General features: G+C 44.0%; 2 protein-coding genes and 1 long non-coding RNA gene across 3 annotated transcripts in view; 2 read left to right on the top strand and 1 right to left on the bottom strand.

The window, feature by feature from the left end:
* Window positions 1–2,333: 2,333 nt before the first annotated feature.
* On the bottom strand, window positions 2,334–3,630 carry LOC140357727 (uncharacterized). Its single transcript, XR_011926668.1, has 2 exons — window positions 3,445–3,630; window positions 2,334–2,523 (listed from the first exon to the last, which is right to left on the bottom strand). It is a non-coding gene; the product is annotated as an uncharacterized lncRNA (long non-coding RNA).
* A 692-nt stretch (window positions 3,631–4,322) lies between these two features.
* On the top strand, window positions 4,323–6,249 carry LOC140357725 (RPA-interacting protein A-like). Its single transcript, XM_072442239.1, has 7 exons — window positions 4,323–4,436; window positions 4,529–4,723; window positions 5,423–5,495; window positions 5,578–5,695; window positions 5,784–5,847; window positions 5,921–6,061; window positions 6,151–6,249. Exons 1-7 carry the CDS (start codon window positions 4,365–4,367, stop codon window positions 6,178–6,180), a joined length of 693 nt encoding a protein of 230 aa, XP_072298340.1. The 5' UTR covers window positions 4,323–4,364; the 3' UTR covers window positions 6,181–6,249.
* A 1,309-nt stretch (window positions 6,250–7,558) lies between these two features.
* Window positions 7,559–20,655, top strand: part of LOC140358664 (26S proteasome non-ATPase regulatory subunit 11A-like) — a 14,648-nt gene continuing 1,551 nt past the window's right edge. Inside the window, exons 1-11 of the mRNA XM_072443659.1 lie at window positions 7,559–7,743; window positions 10,418–10,519; window positions 11,109–11,305; window positions 12,159–12,216; window positions 12,298–12,492; window positions 12,629–12,773; window positions 15,636–15,696; window positions 17,261–17,323; window positions 17,391–17,516; window positions 20,434–20,469; window positions 20,544–20,595. Coding sequence (XP_072299760.1) covers window positions 7,653–7,743; window positions 10,418–10,519; window positions 11,109–11,305; window positions 12,159–12,216; window positions 12,298–12,492; window positions 12,629–12,773; window positions 15,636–15,696; window positions 17,261–17,323; window positions 17,391–17,516; window positions 20,434–20,469; window positions 20,544–20,595 — 1,126 coding nt within the window. The 5' untranslated portion in view covers window positions 7,559–7,652. The remainder of the gene's footprint in view (window positions 7,744–10,417; window positions 10,520–11,108; window positions 11,306–12,158; window positions 12,217–12,297; window positions 12,493–12,628; window positions 12,774–15,635; window positions 15,697–17,260; window positions 17,324–17,390; window positions 17,517–20,433; window positions 20,470–20,543; window positions 20,596–20,655) is intronic.

Genomic DNA, 20,655 nt, shown 5'->3' with positions numbered 1-20,655 from the left:
TTGGCCTGCAGATACCTGTCGATGACCTCCGGAGACCCACAAGCCAGAGTGGCCTGATAGGCCTCCTTCTTATTTTTATCTTTTTATTTTTATCTATTTTATTTTATTTACCCCCCTCCATTCCCTATTAAGATAGGAGAGGAGTTTTTGTTCATAAGAGTTTTTTTATTTTTGTTCATAAGAGTTCTATTAAGAGTGTGTTTTTGAAACTTCCTATAATCTGTCCTTTCCTCCTGTATCTACTGCGTTGTAACAACAAAATTTCCCTTTGTGTGGACATTAAAGGATTATCTTATCTTATTTTAGCGGCAAGACATTTCCCTTGTTCTCCATTTAAACCAAAGGACCTGATGGAAGTGCTGATCCGTGGAAAAAAGAGGAAAAGGTGAGCGGGGCGGAATATGGTCTATTGAGCGTTAATTTGTGTAATTGATCTGAGTGAGCCTTTTTACACCATTCAGCAGTTTTTAGAAATATGGGGGTTTAAAAACGCTCAGTAGGAAAAGCGTGTGCCCTACACGAGGGAGATCGGGGTTCAAAATTCTCTCATGTTACTTTTTTAATTTAACTTTTGTGTGCCATTGTTATCCACTAAATATTTATGAACACCCCAACTCTGCTCGCCCATCCATAAAGGTCACTGCACGCTACTGCAATGTAATGTATATACTGTAAAACTAAATAGTCACATTTAGTTTGTCAAATCCCTATCCCCATTTTTTACATGTTGGAAGGGGCCTGGGGGCACCACTGAGAATTTCTGCTTAGGGAACCCACATGGCAAGTGTAAGTAGAGGTAAGTAGGTCCACAACAGCCAAGATCCATATAAATTACAATTATAATAGTGCCACATGACACCTTTATTTTGTTGAATGATTGTTTAAACTATCAGTTGTGTAAATATTCTGTTTTTTTCAATGTCACGTCGCATATTGATGACATAGAAATATTCCGTTTTAGAACTCAGCTCTACTTCCTGTAATTTATTTTTATTTTGTTCACAAACCGCAGCTTAACAGAAGTAAAAGTATGACAAATATTTACCACAGGTGCCATCCTACCAAACTAAGTCATAATTATAAAAACTTTAAACAATGTATTTTGGGGACAGGGCTAAAACCAAACAAAGCACTTCTTCCTCAGGAGGAAAAGTGCTAAATAAATACACTGTGATTATACTAATCCCTTTCGTCGTATTTGCATTGTGCACCCAATGTTTTCATCAAGGTCATTCTATTTCTTTAGCAAACATTTGAATGTTCTAAAGCATGCAAAAGAATGGCTCATTTATATGGAAAGCTTTTGGTTTGAAAGGCAGATGATGGCCACATTGTTCAACTTCTTCCTTTCAAACATTACAAATGCCAAGCCGCCTCACACGTGATCAAAGAGGCAAAACTTTACCAGCAACGTCACAAAGTTCATGTGCTCGGCTCAAAGCGGCGAGCCTCTGGTTGGAGGGCAAACGCACAATCAATTGGGCAACTAGGACATCATTCAAATAGTATTTAAGGCACCGATTAATTCATGAAAACATTAAAGAATATATATATTTTTTTAATCTAAAGTTTTAATTATTGTGGGCTATTTTGTAGGTCTTTCCTTCCTGCTGCTGTCAGACTTTATAACAAACACTGTTAGTCCTGAACACTCGCAATACTGACCTAACCATGTGCAATTCCGTCATATGTGCAATTACTGTTGTGATTCATGTGCAATTACTGTGAAATTCATGTGCAATCTATGTGCTGTCGTGAAACATATTCATGTGCAATTACTGTCGTGATCACATGCAATGATATTTATGTATTTATTTATTTGTCTATGGGAGTTTTTATTTATAGGAGATCTTCTACTGAAAGTGTTTTTCAGACTTCCTATAAGTGATCTGTTCTTTTCTTCTGTATCTACCTCTGTATCTTCCTGCGTTGCAACAATGAAATTTCCCCATGTGGGACAATAAAGGATTATCTTATCTTATCTTATTTTGGATTCATTTACAACAGATTTTTTTTTTTGCTTTGCCATGAGTCGGATGTTGAAACCAAGAGCGTGGAGCCTATTTGTATTTCTGATTAGAATATCACTTGAGAACCAAAACAGTCAACAAACTTTCACATCATTGAAGTAAATATTTATTTGGACAAGTTTACTTTGCATATAGATAGTACATTATGATGAAATATGTGTTTTGGAGAATCAGAATAATTTATTTTTAACGTCTTTCAAAAGCCAAAGACAAACCAACTTCCCTACAGTAGTTTTAATATGTACACAGAATAATGTGTCCTTATTATGCATTATTATGAAGTGTCATTGTTCTGTTTGAACTCTATGACCGTCACAGTAGATGCAACTTCTCAGACGTGGAAAAACTCTAAACGAGTCTCTAGAACAGTCCCATGTGGAGTGGTATTAAGAGTTTGCCCCTGTGCGAGGCCCTCTTGTGTACTGGATCCGTGCTTCATCGTCTATTTCATCCATGATCTTCTCCTGTTTGACAGAATAAATGGTGTAGCTGACTGGATACCAACAGGTTAAGGAAGAATACACATCAAATACATTAAAAATATATATATATATATTATTATTGGCCTGTCGGCTTTATTCGACTCGGATTTGAAATCACGAATCTACTCAAACACAAACAGAAACAAACAGAAACACTTGGACTGGTGAAGTGAAATGTCGCTGTTTTAGGGACATACTTAAGTGAAATTAAGAATAAAATGTGTCATATTAAGAAACTCCTTATTTGTTATTTCTTACTATGAACTGTAACGTTGATTCAAAACAATATTTAATATGCTTTTAAATTGTTCACTGAATGTAATAAATATTAACCAATTACTCTAATATGAGAATCGATAGATTACTCGATTACTAAAATAATCAATAGCTGCCACTCTAGTCTTCTCTATAGCGTGCTTAGTCGTTATACAGAGCCTGGTGTTTCTAGGCAAAGTAGGAAATAGAGGTGTTATTATTTGCCTAGCCTAGGTTAAGAAATACAAATAAAGGCTTATCTTATCTTACAAAACACACCACTGCTGCTGCGCCTACACACTTCCCATTTCCAGCACACAGAATAAAAGAGGAGAATAGCAATAACCTATTATATTGCATTCAATTTAATTTATTTCAAGGCTATATTTATTCCATATAAACTCTAAATGTTTCCTTCCCTTGCCTCCTCTGGGCTTTTGGACCAAGGATCTATTGGGACGCCACACTTATGCGTATTTGATTGACAGCTAGGAAGGAATTGGGAAATGAGGAGACGAGGAAGGAAAAAGAAGACAGAGAATTAATTGAGAGACAATTCATAATACAGTGCGCCTGCTTGTCTTAATGACGGACCTGAGACTTGCACTAATGCATATTCAGAAGATCATTTTGTTGTTCGTGTCAGTAATGAGATGGGACCTGGTTTAGAAGGATACACATGGAAATGACAAACGCTCCTATAGTGAGGCCCGTCAGGAGGTTACGCTGCCGTATCCGACCCGAATTTTTCTGCCAGTAATCGAGTTGCTTTCGGCGGATTAAAAGTTGCTTCTGAGCCGCTGACAGGGTCGTTTTGGCTGACTCTTGCTCCGCCATGTCTTGTTTTGTTTAGGTAATCCGCAACATGACCTACGTACCGGTGAGAGATCTGTTTTAAATGCTGCCCTCTTCTGTTAGGGAGTAGGAAGTGCAATCGTGTTTTGGTTCAGTAAAATTATTCTTATTTTTCCCTCCATCAAAAGGTGCTACATTCCCATTAAAAAACATAGAATATTGTGTTTTATTATATATTTTATTTAATATTACAAGAAGAACATAAAAACTGTAAATGTTGGACCTACAATGCGACGCGCATTTCTACTTCCGGGTTAAAGCTGCACTGTTTCGATTTTTCCGCTTGTCGTTTTGTTGCTAGCATACTCATTATTCTTATTTTTCCCTCCATCAAATAAAGGTGCTTCATTCCCATTAAAAAAAACATAAAATATTGTGTTTCATTATATATTTTATTTAATATTATAAGAAGAACATAAAAACTGTAAATGTTGGACCTACAATGCAACGTGCGTTTCAACTTCCGGGTTAAAAGCTGCAATGTTTAGATTTTTCCGCTAGGCTTTTTGTTGCTAGCATACTCATTATTCTTATTTTTCCCTCCATCAAATAAAGGTGCTTCATTCCCATTAAAAAACATAAATATTGTGTTTTATTATATATTTTATTTAATATAACAAGAACATAAAAACTGTAAATGTTGGACCTGCAATGCAACGCGCGTTTCCACTTCCGGGTTAAAAGCTGCAATGTTTAGATTTTTTCGCTTGTCGTGTTGTTGCTAGCATACTCAACTGTGGCAATGGACGCTTTACTCCGACATCGTTCACTTTATAAAGCCACCACCCCGCCATGGAAAGAAGCATACCGAAAAGTCAGGAATTCGTTTTATGGCGTTTGACATCGCTAATGGTATTGTAGCGGTTTTGGCTAACAGTGCGTTGTGTCTTCTCTGTGCTGTGTCAGCGCTGTGTGGACAGACTGAAGAACAGCAGGTCCAAACTGCTGGAGCGGTACCGGCAGATGGGGGAGAGTCCGCAGCAGATGGCCCAGGGAGGCTCCATCATCGTCCAGGAGGTGATGGAGGAGGAGTGGAGCGCTCTGCAGGCGGAAAACCAGCACAAACTGCCCTCTCTGTGGGGCTCCAGTGGAATGTCGGAGGTCGGTCTGCCTCACGGCTTCCAAACAGTGTATCACATTTACATACAAATAATGTAGAATGTAAATGAGAGCAATCAGACATAATGTGGTTATTTTTTTTTTATTCTTTTTTTTTTTTCCCTCCCAGGTACTTTTGAAGCACAATATAAGTAGATAATCATTGTAAACTACACTATTGAACCAAAACGACTTAGTATTAAAAAATGGGTCTATTAACATCCTTCAATACTGCTGAAATGATGCATTTTTGCCTCAATGCAAGTTGCATTTCATTTTAATATAGTTATATAATATGTAAGTTTTAATAATGGCCGTGGCTGCAGAGCCGCGGCGTGGTCAAATAGCCTCATGGCTAACCTTAATCCTAACCCTGACTCTAACCCGGTGCGGTCATATAGCCCAGCAGTTTCAGGAGCCGCAGCACAAAATAACATAGCAGTTTCGGCCGCGCCGCGGGTCTGTAGACACTCCCTTTAATAATATCTAAAGCGGCGTTCATGTGGTCCTCGGGTGCTCATGTAAACCCACTAAAAGTAGTAGTGTTTAGTTGGAGCTCTAATATTTAAGATACAGATTTTGGTCTGTCTCTACACAACAGGTGACGTCAGCAACAACAATAGTAAAAAAGCTCAATAAACAATTTGGGGATATTAACTCATTTACAGCCCTGTATCAAAATGCTTTGTTTTATCTCGTCAGATGTTTGGTGTCCTAAAGGAATATGATGAACTGGCAGTACTTGAGGAAATCCAACAAGAGCTTTTGTCTCATGGTAGTAAATGAGTGTATTCAAATGCGTGGCCCCATGTCAACATAAAAAATAAAGCACAATTATTATGTGATTGATCATGCAGAAATGTCCATAATTGAAGAATTTGAGAAAAATCTACAGTTTGAGCAACAATACATATCATCTGTGGTGGAAGAAATGGATGAGGACATGGATCGAATCATTTGTCCTGTCTGTCATGTGTAAGTTAATCTTGTAGAAGGAATTTGTCTGCTTTTTATTGTTGCTGGTTCACTTTATTGTCTTAAACTTTAATCTTTTATTTTCCAGAAATAATTTGACGATAAATAATATTTTTGTTTCCTGTCCTTGTGGTTTATATATTAATACTAAGGTATACACACATCTGTCTATCTCCATCTATCATATATGGCTGAATGTCTAACCCTTGTACTTTTTTAATGTAGAGTCGTAATATCAGTCCAGAAGTTCTAAAACACCTGCTGGAATCTCGAGTTTGTGAGCACATGGAGGAGTGTTTTCACAATCCTATCTTTTCTATGGCTCCTAATGCAGACAGTCCTCCTAGCCTGATGATGAGCTGCCAGGTAATTAATTCTGACATTATTTACTCGATGATTCACGCATCCTTACTTGTATGACTTACCCTGCTAATGGCCTTTTTTCTTTCTTACAGGCTTGTGACTATTTGTCTATTGTCTTGTGAGAGTCCACTTATGTATTGGAATTGCATATTTTTAAGAGTATATTATAAATAAAGATCATTATTTTTATCTGCTCTTTATTTTCTTGGCAACAATGATTCAGAAATTGCTTTGACCCATTTGGATGTGTTGCAATTTATGATTTTTACATGATAATTATTGCTTTTGGATACTTTAGAAGAGGCATTGCAGTAGAATCCAAATCAGAAAAGGTTTATTGCCATTGTCAATAAACAGAATTCACAAACATAGGAACTTGATAAAACAACCTATATAAGTCAAAAAGAAAAAACAATTCAAATCTGCTATAGAATAAAAATTAAAATAGGCTATTAGATAAAAGAAATAATACTGTGTACACAAATTTACAATTGAATTTACATATGTACTGCAGAAAGTGAACAGTGCAGTGAATAATTAAATTATGGTTAAAATGAAAGTGTTTAAGAAGTGTTCATGAGTCCAAAATCAGATGGAAAGAAACTTGTAGTGGCAGGTTCTGGTCCAGATGGACCGTAGCCTACTGACTGAGGGGAGTGGCTCAAATGGTCCATGTCCAGGGTGAGAAGGGTCGGCTGTGATCTGACCTGCACGTCCCAGAGTCCTGGAGATGAACAGGTCCTGCAGAGATGGAAGTCTGCAGCCGATCACCTTCTCAGCAGAGCGCACAATGCGCTGTAGTCTCTGTTTGTCCCTGGCTGTGGCTCCAGCGTACCACACAGTGATGGAGGAGGTGAGGATGGACTCAATGGTGGCCGTGTAGAACTGCACCATCATCTGCACTGTCAGCTTGGCTTTCCTCAGCTGCTGCAGGAAGTATATCCTCTGCTGGTCCTTGATGAGGGAGCTGATCGTGGGCTCCCACTTCAGGTCCTGGCTGATGGTGCCGAAGAAGCGGAAGGAGTTCACGGTGGTGATGGGGGAGTCTGTAATGGTGAGGGGGAGCTGTGGCTTTCCTGAAGTCCACGATCATCTCCACTGTCTTCTGGGCGTTGTATTCCAGGCTGTTACGACTGCACCAGGACACCAGGTGGTCCACCTCCCTCCTGTCCACACACTCATATTGGCTTCTTGTTTAAATGAGCCTGTTTGTGCAACCCATAATCATAATAGTCTATAATCTATGCTACAAACATAAACATAATAGCAAAAACTTAGAAAAATTACCTTTTTACTTTGAGATGTATTGGAAATAAACTTGCATTTTTATGGATATACTTTTGAGTGACAATGCCAAGCTCCAAATAACTGCAGCACAGCCACAGTGAGTCACCTCAGATGACTCTGTTCATTGAAATTCTGCAGACACACGGTGTGAGTCGGTGCCAGTGAATGGACTGAACACGAGAGGCAGAAGTAGCTCCACGCAGCCTGTAGAGGACAGCACTGACCAGCGCCATGTGAGTGAGTGCGGGGCGGAGGAGAGCGGGCGACAGGCGGACTGTGGAGCGGAGCGGCGGGACGCACAGGGAAGATGGCAGCCGCGGCTGTGGCTGAGTTTCAGAGAGCACAGTCTCTTATTGGAACTGACCGGAATGCCTCTATTGACATCCTCCACTCCATAGGTATGTGCAGTGGACATGGCAGCGGGACAAAGGCCTCTGAAGACAGCCATGCACACGGCCTTTGTTAGCAGCTAAGCTAAGTGGCGTGTGGAAGCTCAATGTTTCTGCAGTGAGTCAGCAGCAGTTTTCTACACCGGCTAGCTTCAAGCTAGCATTAGGGCTAGCTCCAGGCTAGCTTCGGGGCTAGCCACCATCTTCATTCATCTGACAGCTCAGTGCAGAGTGTCTTGCTTGCAGGAAAGCTGTGACAGTCGTGTTGCAAGGACATTGTTTGATAATTGAATAAGACGAATGGTCTCTGATAAGTGCTTATTTAGCTTTTGCTTACTTTGTGCCATGATCACTCACGTGATGAGTTCGGTAAAGTTAGCGTCATATTCACAGATTCTGACTTCCGAGGTCAATAGCTCCTAAACGCAAAAGTCTTTACAAATCATGCCAAACTATTCACATTTACACAGCCAAGCAATTACAACCTCGTTTTATTTTTTTAATCAGATGCGTATTTTGGGCGCAGCGAATTACTCCGAGTGCAAAGGCTCTTCTCTGCATTCCTGTCACTCTGTATCTGTAGAGATGCTGTCCAGTGTCACAGCAACATGAAGGAATTTATTCTTTAGACTTTGATCTTTACACGCATCTGATTTCTTTAAGACGAGATTTTAGTCACATGGCTGTGTCAGTGTGAATAGTTTGGCATGTCTAAGATCTATAAAGACTTTTGCGTTTAAGTCCGAATCTGTGAATATGACGCTAACTTTAGAAGCAGATTGTGGCGCACTAAGCTTGCATAGCATAGCATTCTCCCCAAAAGTCATTGGCGCTCTAATATAATAGAATCTAATATAATATAATCTAATACAATAGATTCTAATATAAAAGATCCATGTCTGATCTGATCCATGTAGCGCTGCATATGACGCGAACTGACGAGCGCTTAGGGACCGTCAACAAAAAGCAATGCCAATAATGGAAACGTTTTATAGCTGGAACGCAACATAAAATGGAGCGATACAATTTTAATAACACAATAAATACAACATGATGGACACCACAGCAACCTTTATTTTCCATATGAAGCTTTATTAGTGTTTTATTGATGAAATATGATAAATTATGAAATTAATCATCAATAGCTTTTTAAATATTTGATGTGACCAAATTCAGTCATTATTGGTAAATTCTTTCTATCTACTACAACCTTTATTTTACCCATCTGAAGCATCATATTATTTATGATGAAATATTAAAATTAATCTTCAATAAATGTTTTATTATTTGATGTAGGGTCACCATATTCACAGCACAATAATGGCAATATGTACCTACTAAAATCTTTATTTTACCCATCAGAAGCTTAGTCAATGTTTTCATGATGAAATATGATGAATTATGGATATTAAACTTCAGTATCTTTTTAAATATTGGATGAAGGATCACCAAATTCACAGCATGTATCAATAATGGCAATATATATCTACTACAACCTTTATTTTACCCATCAGAAGCTTAATTCACGTTTTTATGATGAAATATTAAAATTCATCTTCAATAAATGTATTGTTATTGGATGTAGAGTCACCAAATTCACAAAACTTATCAATAAATACATTTACATAGTCCAGGAGATATGCGAACAGTGATCCAGTTCGGTAAATATGAAATTTCCCCATGTGGGACAATAAAGGATTATCTTATCTTATCTTAAAGTTAGCGTCATATTCACAGATTCGGACTTCCGAGGTCAATAGCTCCTAAACGCCAAGCGACTATAACCTTGTTTTTGAAATGCGTATTTTGGGCGCCGCAAACTACACTGCTCCGAATGGGCAGCTGGAGCCGAGACGAGTGCAAAGACCTGTATCTGGGCAATTTTCATCGTCGTGTGGCTCCCAATCGTGACCCCAAGAGTAAGCACTGCCTCCCCGCGGTGGCCTACTCTCCCGCCGTGTTCCCGGACTCGCGCTCTGCATTGCTCAAAATCTTCCATGACTTCCTGAAGATGTATTTGTGGGCGTTTGTGCGCGTACTGCTAGGGTCCTGCCCTCGCACTCCCCACTCTTCTCTGGAGGTCCTGGTGTCCACTATGACTGATGCTGTTATCAGGCCGTGGCGTCAGTCCACTGGGTCAGTCCCGGAGACATGCTGCAGTACTGAACATGCACAAGCCCCCGCTCTGCGCTTCTCGCGGACTTTGCAAATGTATTTATTGATAAGTGCTATGAATTTGGTGACCATAAAAACATGAATTAAGCTTTCGATGGGTGCAATAAATGTTGTAGTACATAGATATTGTAATTTTTTATAATTGCTGTGAGTTTGGTGACCATACAGCCAATAATAATGTTATTGAAAATTATCATATTTAATATTTCAACATAAAAACATGAATTAAGCTTCTGATGGGTAAAATAAAGGTTGTAGGTTATGGATATAGTCATTATTGATAAATCATCATTTTGGTGACCCTTCATCCAATATTAAAAAAGCTATTGAAGTTTAATATCCATAATTCATCTTGTTTCATCATAAAAACATATATTAAGCTTCTGATGGGTAAAAAAAAAAGTTGTAGTGGGTATATATTATATATGTCTTGTTTCTTCTGACTCAGTTGGAGATTTGTTTCCAGTTTTGCTTTAACGTAGCTAAACTTTTATAAATGTGTGTTCAGTGAAGCGGGACGTCCAGGACACTGATGAGGAGGCATTGAGGATTAAAGAGCAGAGCATCCTGGAGCTCGGAGGGCTGCTGGCCAAGACTGGACAGGCAGCAGGTAAACTGACCACAACTGACCAGGACGTCACAACAACACAGTAAACTGAGTCTTACAAACTAGTGAGAAGTATGTCCTCCATCTACATTTGGAAACTACCTGCGGAAATGCCAAAAGCATTTGCAAAAGTTTCTTTGGAGGCTTATAGTAATCACTCTGTAAATAAGTAAAGCCACAAGAGTAGATGTTTGTTAATTAACTTATAAGATAAGATAATCCTTTATTGTCCTACATTGGGAAATTTCATTGGTGCAACGCAGGTAGATACAGAGGTAGATACAGAGGTAGATACAGAGGTAGATACAGAGGTAGATACAGAGGTAGATACAGAGGTAGATACAGAGGTAGATACAGAGGTAGATACAGAGGTAGATACAGAGGTAGATACAGAGGTAGATACAGAGGTAGATACAGAGGTAGATACAGAGGTAGATACAGAGGTAGATGCAGAAGAAAAGAACATAATAAGCATTTTTGCTTATTATGAGAAAAACAAGCAGAATAGTAGAGTGCAGAATTTGTATTTATAAGCTCAGATGTTCAAATCTGGTTCACCCATAATGAGTCTAGATTATGTCTCCTTCGCCAGAGCTTGGTGGTCTCCTTAAATATGTGCGGCCGTTCCTCAACTCCATCTCAAAGGCCAAGGCTGCGCGGCTGGTGCGTTCCCTTCTCGACATGTTCCTGGACATGGAGGCTGCCACGGGCCAGGAAGTGGACCTGTGCCTGGAGTGCATCGAGTGGGCCAAGGCTGAGAAGAGAACCTTCCTCCGACAAGCTCTGGAGGTGAGGTGACGGGAGTTACACACACCGGGGAGTTACACACACTGGTGTGGGAGTTACACACACACCGGTGTGGGGAGTTGGGGAGTTACACACACACACACACACACCGGTGTGTGTGTGTGTGTGTGTGTGGGAGTTACACACACACACACACCGGTGTGTGTATGGGAGTTACACACACACACACCGGTGTGTGTGTGGGGGGGGAGTTACACACACACACACCGGTGTGTGTGTGGGGGGGGAGTTACACACACACACCGGTGTGTGTGGGGGGGGAGTTACACACACACACACACACCGGTGTGTGTGTGTGGGGGGGGAGTTACACACACACACACACACCGGTGTGTGTGTGGGGGGGGGAGTTACACACACACACACACACACCGGTGTGTGTGTGGGGAGTTACACACACACACACACACACACACACACCGGTGTGTGTGTGGGGGGGGGAGTTACACACACACACACACACACACACACACACCGGTGTGTGTGGGGAGTTACACACACTGTGGGGAGTTACACACACACACACACACCGGTGTGTGTGGGGAGTAACACACACCGGTGCTTGTGGGGAGTTACACACACCAGAGTGTTCCTGTCAGTGCCTGAAATGCCTACAAGGTTCGGTGACTAATGTTTTTTTTTCCTCTCTTGTCACTTATATGCTCAAATATAATATTTTTTAAAAATGACTTCAGACTTCTTGCTAGTCTTTGTCATTTAATCCTAAAGTAATGTGTGTAATATGTTGTGTAGTTTGCACACAATGAATGGAAACAAACACAAAGTTTATTTACCAGTTTTGTAACTGTTTTTACCGTCTCTCTTGTTTTCTCAGGCCCGGCTCCTTTCACTGTATTTTGACACTAAGTGTCACCAGGAGGCTTTACTATTGGGTAAGTGGCTTTGGTTTTTTTGGTTTTTCCTGGTTGAAAACCCAATCTGACCCAACACTTCTGTCCTGGTGTGTTTTGCAGGCTCCCAGTTACTGCAAGAGTTGAAGAAGATGGATGACAAAGCTCTGCTGGTGGAGGTACAGCTCTTGGAGAGTAAGATTTACCACGCGCTTAGTAACCTGCCCAAAGCCCGCGCTGCACTCACCTCGGCCCGGACAACAGCCAACGCCATCTACTGCCCTCCCAAATTACAAGCAGCCCTAGATATGCAGTCAGGTACGGAGCCACGGCATATTCATCATCAACAAGAGGCGGTTTGACCATAGCATAGGACCTAAACTTGCAAACAATAAAGCATATCTTATCTTATGTTTCTAAGCCCATTAGTCTTATTGCTTGTCATTGTGTTCAGGTATAATCCACGCAGCTGAGGAGAAGGACTGGAAAACGGCATACTCTTACTTCTACGAGGCCTTTGAGGGCTACGACTCCATTGACAACCCCCGAGCCGTTACAGCCCTCAAGTACATGCTGCTCTGCAAAATTGTGCTCAGCGCGTAAGTACAAGCGCAGTAATCACATCACACAAATGAATACATTTACTTGGCCAGAATAACCTAATCATTATAGATCAGTATTTGCATGCGTTTACATCCACTTCATCCTTAATACCTGGTGATATTTGTCAGTTATTTCATGTTTTTAGCATAACTATTTTTGGAATCTTTAATGTCAATCTACATTAGTTGCCTTTTTTGCTGTATTTTCCTGGTTGTTCACACCTACGCATGTGTTGATCACAAAGAAATGGGATTAGAGTGGAGAACTGTGACCATGGGACCCAGGCCTTAAGACACTTGTATTCACTAGTACATCTATCACTAAAGAGCCCAATGTGACTGTAAGGGCCTCTCTGCCCTGAGGACATCGGCACACACATGTTCCAACCTGTTTCCACATCCACATGCACTTTTGTCTACAGTGACATCGCCCTGACAATTTTATGTTTAAATGCACAAAAACAAATTTGCATGACAGTTTAGAGAAACAATTCACTAGAGTCCACCTCTCCATCAATACAGCCAGACAAGTGCACACAACGAGTCAGCACAAGCGAACATCTCCTGTCAATGTTTCAGAACAACTTGCACCAAAAGACTGACATTGTGGAGAGAGCGGAGAAGGAGAGAGGTGGGAAGGCTCTGAGGTGGTGCGAGGAGCAGATGGAGAGGATGGGGCGGCTCTGTGACGGGGCGGCTCTGTGACGGGGCGGCTCTGTGACGGGGCGGCTCTGTGACGGGGCGGCTCTGTGACGGGGCGGCTCTGTGACGGGGCGGCTCTGTCTGTGACGGGGCGGCTCTCTCTGTGACGGGGCGACTCTGTGACGGGGCGACTCTGTGACGGGGCGACTCTGTGACGGGGCGACTCTGTGACGGGGCGACTCTGTGACGGGGCGACTCTGTGACGGGGCGGCTCTGTGACGGGGCGGCTCTGTGACGGGGCGGCTCTGTGACGGGGCGGCTCTGTGACGGGGCGGCTCTGTGACGGGGCGGCTCTGTGACGGGGCGGCTCTCTCTGTGACGGGGCGGCTCTCTCTGTGACGGGGCGGCTCTCTCTGTGACGGGGCGGCTCTCTCTGTGACGGGGCGGCTCTCTCTGTGACGGGGCGGCTCTCTCTGTGACGGGGCGGCTCTGTGACGGGGCGGCTCTGTGACGGGGCGACTCTGTGACGGGGCGACTCTGTGACGGGGCGACTCTGTGACGGGGCGGCTCTGTGACGGGGCGGCTCTGTGACGGGGCGGCTCTGTGACGGGGCGGCTCTGTGACGGGGCGGCTCTCTCTGTGACGGGGCGGCTCTCTCTGTGACGGGGCGGCTCTCTCTGTGACGGGGCGGCTCTCTCTGTGACGGGGCGGCTCTCTCTGTGACGGGGCGGCTCTCTCTGTGACGGGGCGGCTCTCTCTGTGACGGGGCGGCTCTCTCTGTGACGGGGCGGCTCTCTCTGTGACGGGGCGGCTCTCTCTGTGACGGGGCGGCTCTGTGACGGGGCGGCTCTGTGACGGGGCGGCTCTGTGACGGGGCGGCTCTGTGACGGGGCGGCTCTGTGACGGGGCGGCTCTCTCTGTGACGGGGCGGCTCTCTCTGTGACGGGGCGGCTCTCTCTGTGACGGGGCGGCTCTCTCTGTGACGGGGCGGCTCTGTGACGGGGCGGCTCTGTGACGGGGCGGCTCTGTGACGGGGCGGCTCTGTGACGGGGCGGCTCTGTGACGGGGCGGCTCTGTGACGGGGCGGCTCTGTGACGGGGCGGCTCTGTGACGGGGCGGCTCTCTCTGTGACGGGGCGGCTCTCTCTGTGACGGGGCGGCTCTCTCTGTGACGGGGCGTCTCTCTCTGTGACGGGGCGTCTCTCTCTGTGACGGGGCGTCTCTCTCTGTGACGGGGCGTCTCTCTCTGTGACGGGGCGGCTCTCTCTGTGACGGGGCGGCTCGCTCTGTGACGGGGCGGCTCGCTCTGTGACGGGGCGGCTCTCTCTGTGACGGGGCGGCTCGCTCTGTGACGGGGCGGCTCTCTCTGTGACGGGGCGGCTCGCTCTGTGACGGGGCGGCTGTGACGGGGCGGCTGTGACGGGGCGGCTGTGACGGGGCGTCGCTGTGACGGGGCGTCGCTGTGACGGGGCGTCGCTGTGACGGGGCGTCGCTGTGACGGGGCGTCGCTGTGACGGGGCGTCGCTGTGACGGGGCGTCGCTGTGACGGGGCGTCGCTGTGACGGGGCGGCTCTGTGACGGGGCGGCTCTGTGACGGGGCGGCTCTGTGACGGGGCGGCTCTGTGACGGGGCGGCTCTGTGACGGGGCGGCTCTGTGACGGGGCGGCGCTGTGACGGGGCGGCGCTGTGACGGCGGGGGCTCCTCTGTGACTCGTGTGGGCCAGTGATGAATATTGAGACACATTGAAATGGGACTTGCATAATTGCACTGCCAGTGACACTTTTACTGACCCATGTGTTCCACACTTGTCTGTGTAAATAATGTGTGCGAGTCAGTGCCACTAGTGAAAGAAGTATAGAGCCCTCTTTTAGTGATTTTTGTCAAAAGCCAAAATTTTAATGCTGTTCAAGCAAAAAAATGAATAATACAAACAATTTGCTGAAATAGTTGGGCCTTCTGTGAAGGGTCAGTCCATGATGCTTCCCCTCTGAATTACCCGCATCATGTTTACATGACATTTCTATTGATGACTTCCAAAATCATGATCATCAATGATCATGTTTTTAGTATGCATGTAAACAAAGCCTATGTTTACGTTGTGTATTTGTTGGCTCCTTGTGTATTTGTTGGCTCCTTGTGTATTTCTTGGCTCCTTGTGTATTTCTTGGCTCCTTGTGCGTTTAAGCCCTGCTCTTCACTGTTCTGCTTGTGTTGCAGGCCTGAGGAAGTACAGACACTCATCAGTGGAAAGCTGGCTCTGCGTTATGCTGGACGACAGGTATCACTTTTGACTTTGATTCTTTCAAATGCTTTTCATTAACGTGCCGTAGCACTTTGGATTGGTGAGTTTTAGGTATTTTAACCGGTAGTTGGAGCCCTTCGAGGTCAATAATCGGTTAATTGGTTATGTCAACGCAGTGCTTTTAGTTTGTTGTATTTACTGTATGAGTCATAATTGGACCATGTTACGAGAGTGAACACAGAGCAGCGTGACAGCACAACACGCCTAATGAGGCTCGTACAAACGTTTTGGTGCTCTGTGATTATGGATAAAGCGCTCTTTACTCCAGAGTCATGTTTTAAAGTCACTCATGTTAGCTGCTTAGCTTTGCTGATGCAGGTTGATAGTTTTCCATCCGTTTTCTTCACTAACGTGAAATCCATATTAGATAAACCGTGTGTGATTAATATTGGTCCATAAAAATTGCAGTGACTGAGGTTTGCTCAGTCTTTGAGATCTATCCAGATGTTTTTTTTTACTTGGAGTGAGATGTCACAATTGTATGAGAGCACGCAGGCGCCATCTGGTTGCGTAGTTGTGTAATTACAAGTAGAAAACAAAGCAAAATGAAACTCGTTAGTCACGGTTAATTGGTTAAACCTGAACGCCCCTAGTTTTAGGATCAGGACAAATCCAAAACTAAAATGAATTGTTGGTCACCAGTTTTCATGTTGCATTGTACAGCATCTGTGAGCATTAAATTTAAAGAAAACATATGGTGCTTTTCTTTGGTATTTTAGTAAACTACAACACACACATTATCATGAAGTGTGTTCATGGTTAACTGCTTAACCCTCACTAATGGTTAACCAAGTGAAGATATAGTTTCTTTTTTTCTATCTAAATGTGTTATATACAACTGCTTCACCAGAGAAGGAGAGGCACTTGTTTGTGCCTGGAACGCATCAGAGTGAACAAATAAGATTGTTGAAACTCCACTTATAATGTTTATCTCATAAAGGCTGTGCAAACACTGAGCATTTATGAACTAACACTTTCTTGAACTTGAATCTCACATTGGTGCCTCAGATTGAAAACTATCAGTCGTTTATCTTTTCAAGCTAAGGTAAGCAGCTAACATTAGCATCTTTACAATGTGACTCTTTATTTCGAGTGCTCTATTCATAATCAAGGCTCAACAAGACGCTTGTGTTAACTTGTGTTGTGCACAGTTCAAAGACTTCGCTGTGGTGTCTTATGGCTCATAAAAAATAAAAAACACTGCGTAATGTTAACAGACTATTGACCGCAAAGGGCTCCAGCTAATGGTTAAACAAATAAATGGAAAACATGCATTCCTAATCCACAATGCTGATCTCAAACAGCAGAACTTTTTGTTCAAAGCGGCAAAAATGAGAATCTTCACCTCTTCATGATGGCATTGATGATGGTTATCATCAACCTCACTTGTATGACCACGATTCTAAATGTTGTGAATGAGGTCTCAAACGCAGGACAATACAAGATTACGTGCATGAATCAATCAAAATTAGTTAAAAAGTTTAAAAGCTGATTTAAGTCGATTGGTGTTGCAGTGTTGGTTTTGCTCTTCTTGCCGTAGACCGACTCCCTTAAATGTATAGCACTGGCAAGCAAAAAGCGGTCCCTGGCAGACTTCGAAAAGGTTGGTACTGTGTGTATTGATAACATAATGTGCTCTGAGTTTGGACAAACGATTGTTTCTTTTGCAGGCATTAACGGAGTACAAAGCTGAGCTGAGGGACGACCCCATCATCAGTACACACCTGACCAAACTGTACGACAACCTGCTGGAACAGAACCTCATCAGGGTCATCGAGCCTTTCTCCAGAGTGCAGGTATAACAACTGTGTGGAGAGAAAGACTACGAGGCTGATGACAATGTGGGATGTTCCATCAAAGTACACAACAAGTACCGCTAAACTCAATCAAGCTCCAGCTTAAGCCTCTGGTCGTTCCAAGAAAGAACAAGGCGTAGGTCTGATCGAAGCTTAGCCAAAAGTTAAGCCAAAAGCTGCACATTTGCTGCAGAGTATGAATTACCCAAGATATTTTCCACTGCTCAGGAGCTCTAAGATCTCTTCTCATGTTTGTGTGGAGCCGTAAAAGCCGTGAAGGAAGTCTTTGTATGTAACGTGATTGTAATCCCTGAAGCTCGTGCTTAACTCAGGAAAAACTCAAAACATTTCACATAGTCGTGTGTAGGGCTGGGTATTGCCTTGTACCACACGATACGATGCGTATCCCGATACAGTGTCCACGATACGATACGTATCCCGATACAGGGTCCACGATACGTATCCCGATACAGGGTCCGCAATACGATACGTATCCCGATACAGGGTCCACGGTACGATACGTATCCCGATACAGGGTCCACGATACGTATCCCAATACAGGGTCCACGATACGATACATATCCCGATACAGGGTCCACGGTACGATACGTATCCCGATACAGGGTCCACGATACGTATCCCGATACAGGGTCCACGATACGGTACGTATCCCGATACAGGGTCCACGGTACGATACATATCCCGATACAGGGTCCACGATACGTATCCCAATACAGGGTCCACGATACGATACATATCCCGATACAGGGTCCACGATACGATGCGTATCCCGATACGGGGTCCACGATACGATACGTATCCCGATACAGGGTCCACGATACGATACGTATCCCGATACAGGGTCCACGATGCGGTACGTATCCCGATGCAGGGTCCACGATACGTATCCCGATACAGGGTCCGCGATGCGATACATATCCCGATACAGGGTCCACGATACATATCCCGATACGGGGTCCACGATACATATCCCGATACAGGGTCCACGATACGATGCGTATCCCGATACAGGGTCCACGATACGATGCGTATCCCGATACAGGGTCCACGGTACGATACGTATCCCGATACAGGGTCCACGATACGTATCCCGATACAGGGTCCACGATACGTATCCCGATACAGGGTCCACGATACGTATCCCGATACAGGGTCCACGATACGTATCCCGATACAGGGTCCACGATACGTATCCCGATACAGGGTCCACGATACGATACGTATCCCGATACAGGGTCCACGATACGATACGTATCCCGATACAGGGTCCACGATACGTATCCCGATACAGGGTCCACGATACGTATCCCGATACAGGGTCCACGATACGTATCCCGATACAGGGTCCACGATACGTATCCCGATACAGGGTCCACGATACGATACGTATCCCGATACAGGGTCCACGATACGATGCGTATCCCGATACAGGGTCCACGATACGATGCGTATCCCGATGCAGGGTCCACGATACGTATCCCGATACAGGGTCCACGATACGTATCCCGATACAGGGTCCACGATACGTATCCCGATACAGGGTCCACGATACGGTACGTATCCCGATACAGGGTCCGCGATGCGATACGTATCCCGATACAGGGTCCGCGATGCGATACATATCCCGATACAGGGTCCACGATACGATGCGATACATATCCCGATACAGGGTCCACGATACGTATCCCGATACAGGGTCCACGATACGGTACGTATCCCGATACAGGGTCCACGATGCGATACGTATCCCGATACAGGGTCCGCGATGCAATACGTATCCCGATACAGGGTCCACGATACGAATCCCGATACAGGGTCCACGATACGAATCCCGATACAGGGTCCACGATACGAATCCCGATACAGGGTCCACAATACGATACGTATCCCGTTACAGGGTCCACGATACGATACGAATCCCGATACAGGGTCCACGATACAGTGCGTATCCCGATACAGGGTCCACGATACGATACGTATCCCGTTACAGGGTCCACGATACGAATCCCGATACACTCAACTTGATATGATACGTGTCCCGATTCATGATATCACTTAAAAGTTTACGAAAATTATGTTTTGATTAAGTAAATTAAGTCCATCACAATATTGATATATTGAGCACAGCCCTAGTCGTGTGCAACCTAGGGATATTCCTCGAATCAAGACCTCTCGGGGTAACTCCACTGAGTTTGTGTCAAAGTTACCATGGCTTTTTACTGGCCCAAGAGCTGTCATCTAAAGCTCAAACACAAAATCTGGTTAAAAAAAAAAAAAAAAGGCGGGATGAGGCTTGTTTTTTATGGTCGCAACAAAGCCTGTTTTAACCTCCACGCCTCCAAACAACAGTTATTGGCTCATGGTGGTGTTCTCTACATTAATGGTGTTGAATAATGTCTGTTCTGGTTAAACACAGTTTATCATAGCGCGTTGAGCTTTGTAACAGGATGTGGTCGGCTCATTCATCATTACACTTAGGTCAGGTGTCCATCCTTGGGAGCTCAGAGGGTCATGCACTGGATGATTCTAGTTTATAAAACACTCTGTGGCTGTGCTCCTAGTTATCTGAGCGGAAGCTTATCATGCCCTGCGCACGTGCAATATATACAACATTGACGTGCCCCATGTAAGTATGAACTGGGGGAAACGAGCTTATTAAACAGAAATACCAATAAGAGGCTTGTAATCACAAGGCAGGGCTGTTCTCTTCCAGTTTTATTGCTTTTAACAACCTAACAACAACCCTAAAGAGCAATTCAATGTTGTATTTCGATGCATGATAACCTTCTTTCCAAATACAGTGTTTCTATTTGCAGGCTCTTCTGTCTGACAGTAATCTTACTGCATCAGACGTGAAATGCATCAGTTTAATGTTTGTTGTTGCTCTGTCTTCTAGATCTCGCACATCTCTTCCCTCATCAAGCTTTCTAAGGTACCAGGAGATCATTCTGGCTCACTTAATGATAATGATCAGTATTTTATTTTTCACTAACTCTGTTTTTTTAGGGAGATGTTGAAAGGAAATTGTCACAGATGATTTTGGACCAAAAATTCCACGGTAAGTTCTTTGTTGTTTATGTGCACTTCATAGGTTTAAAACTCTTTGCACCTCATTTCA

The sequence above is a fragment of the Eucyclogobius newberryi genome, unplaced genomic scaffold (genome assembly GCF_026437365.1).
Source record: "Eucyclogobius newberryi isolate DKJ021-1_F unplaced genomic scaffold, fEucNew1.0.hap1 SCAF_13, whole genome shotgun sequence".
Taxonomy (NCBI): Eukaryota; Metazoa; Chordata; class Actinopteri; order Gobiiformes; family Gobiidae; genus Eucyclogobius; species Eucyclogobius newberryi.
The sequence above is the reverse complement of the archived record's forward strand: the minus strand, read 5'-3'. Positions and strand labels throughout refer to the sequence as shown.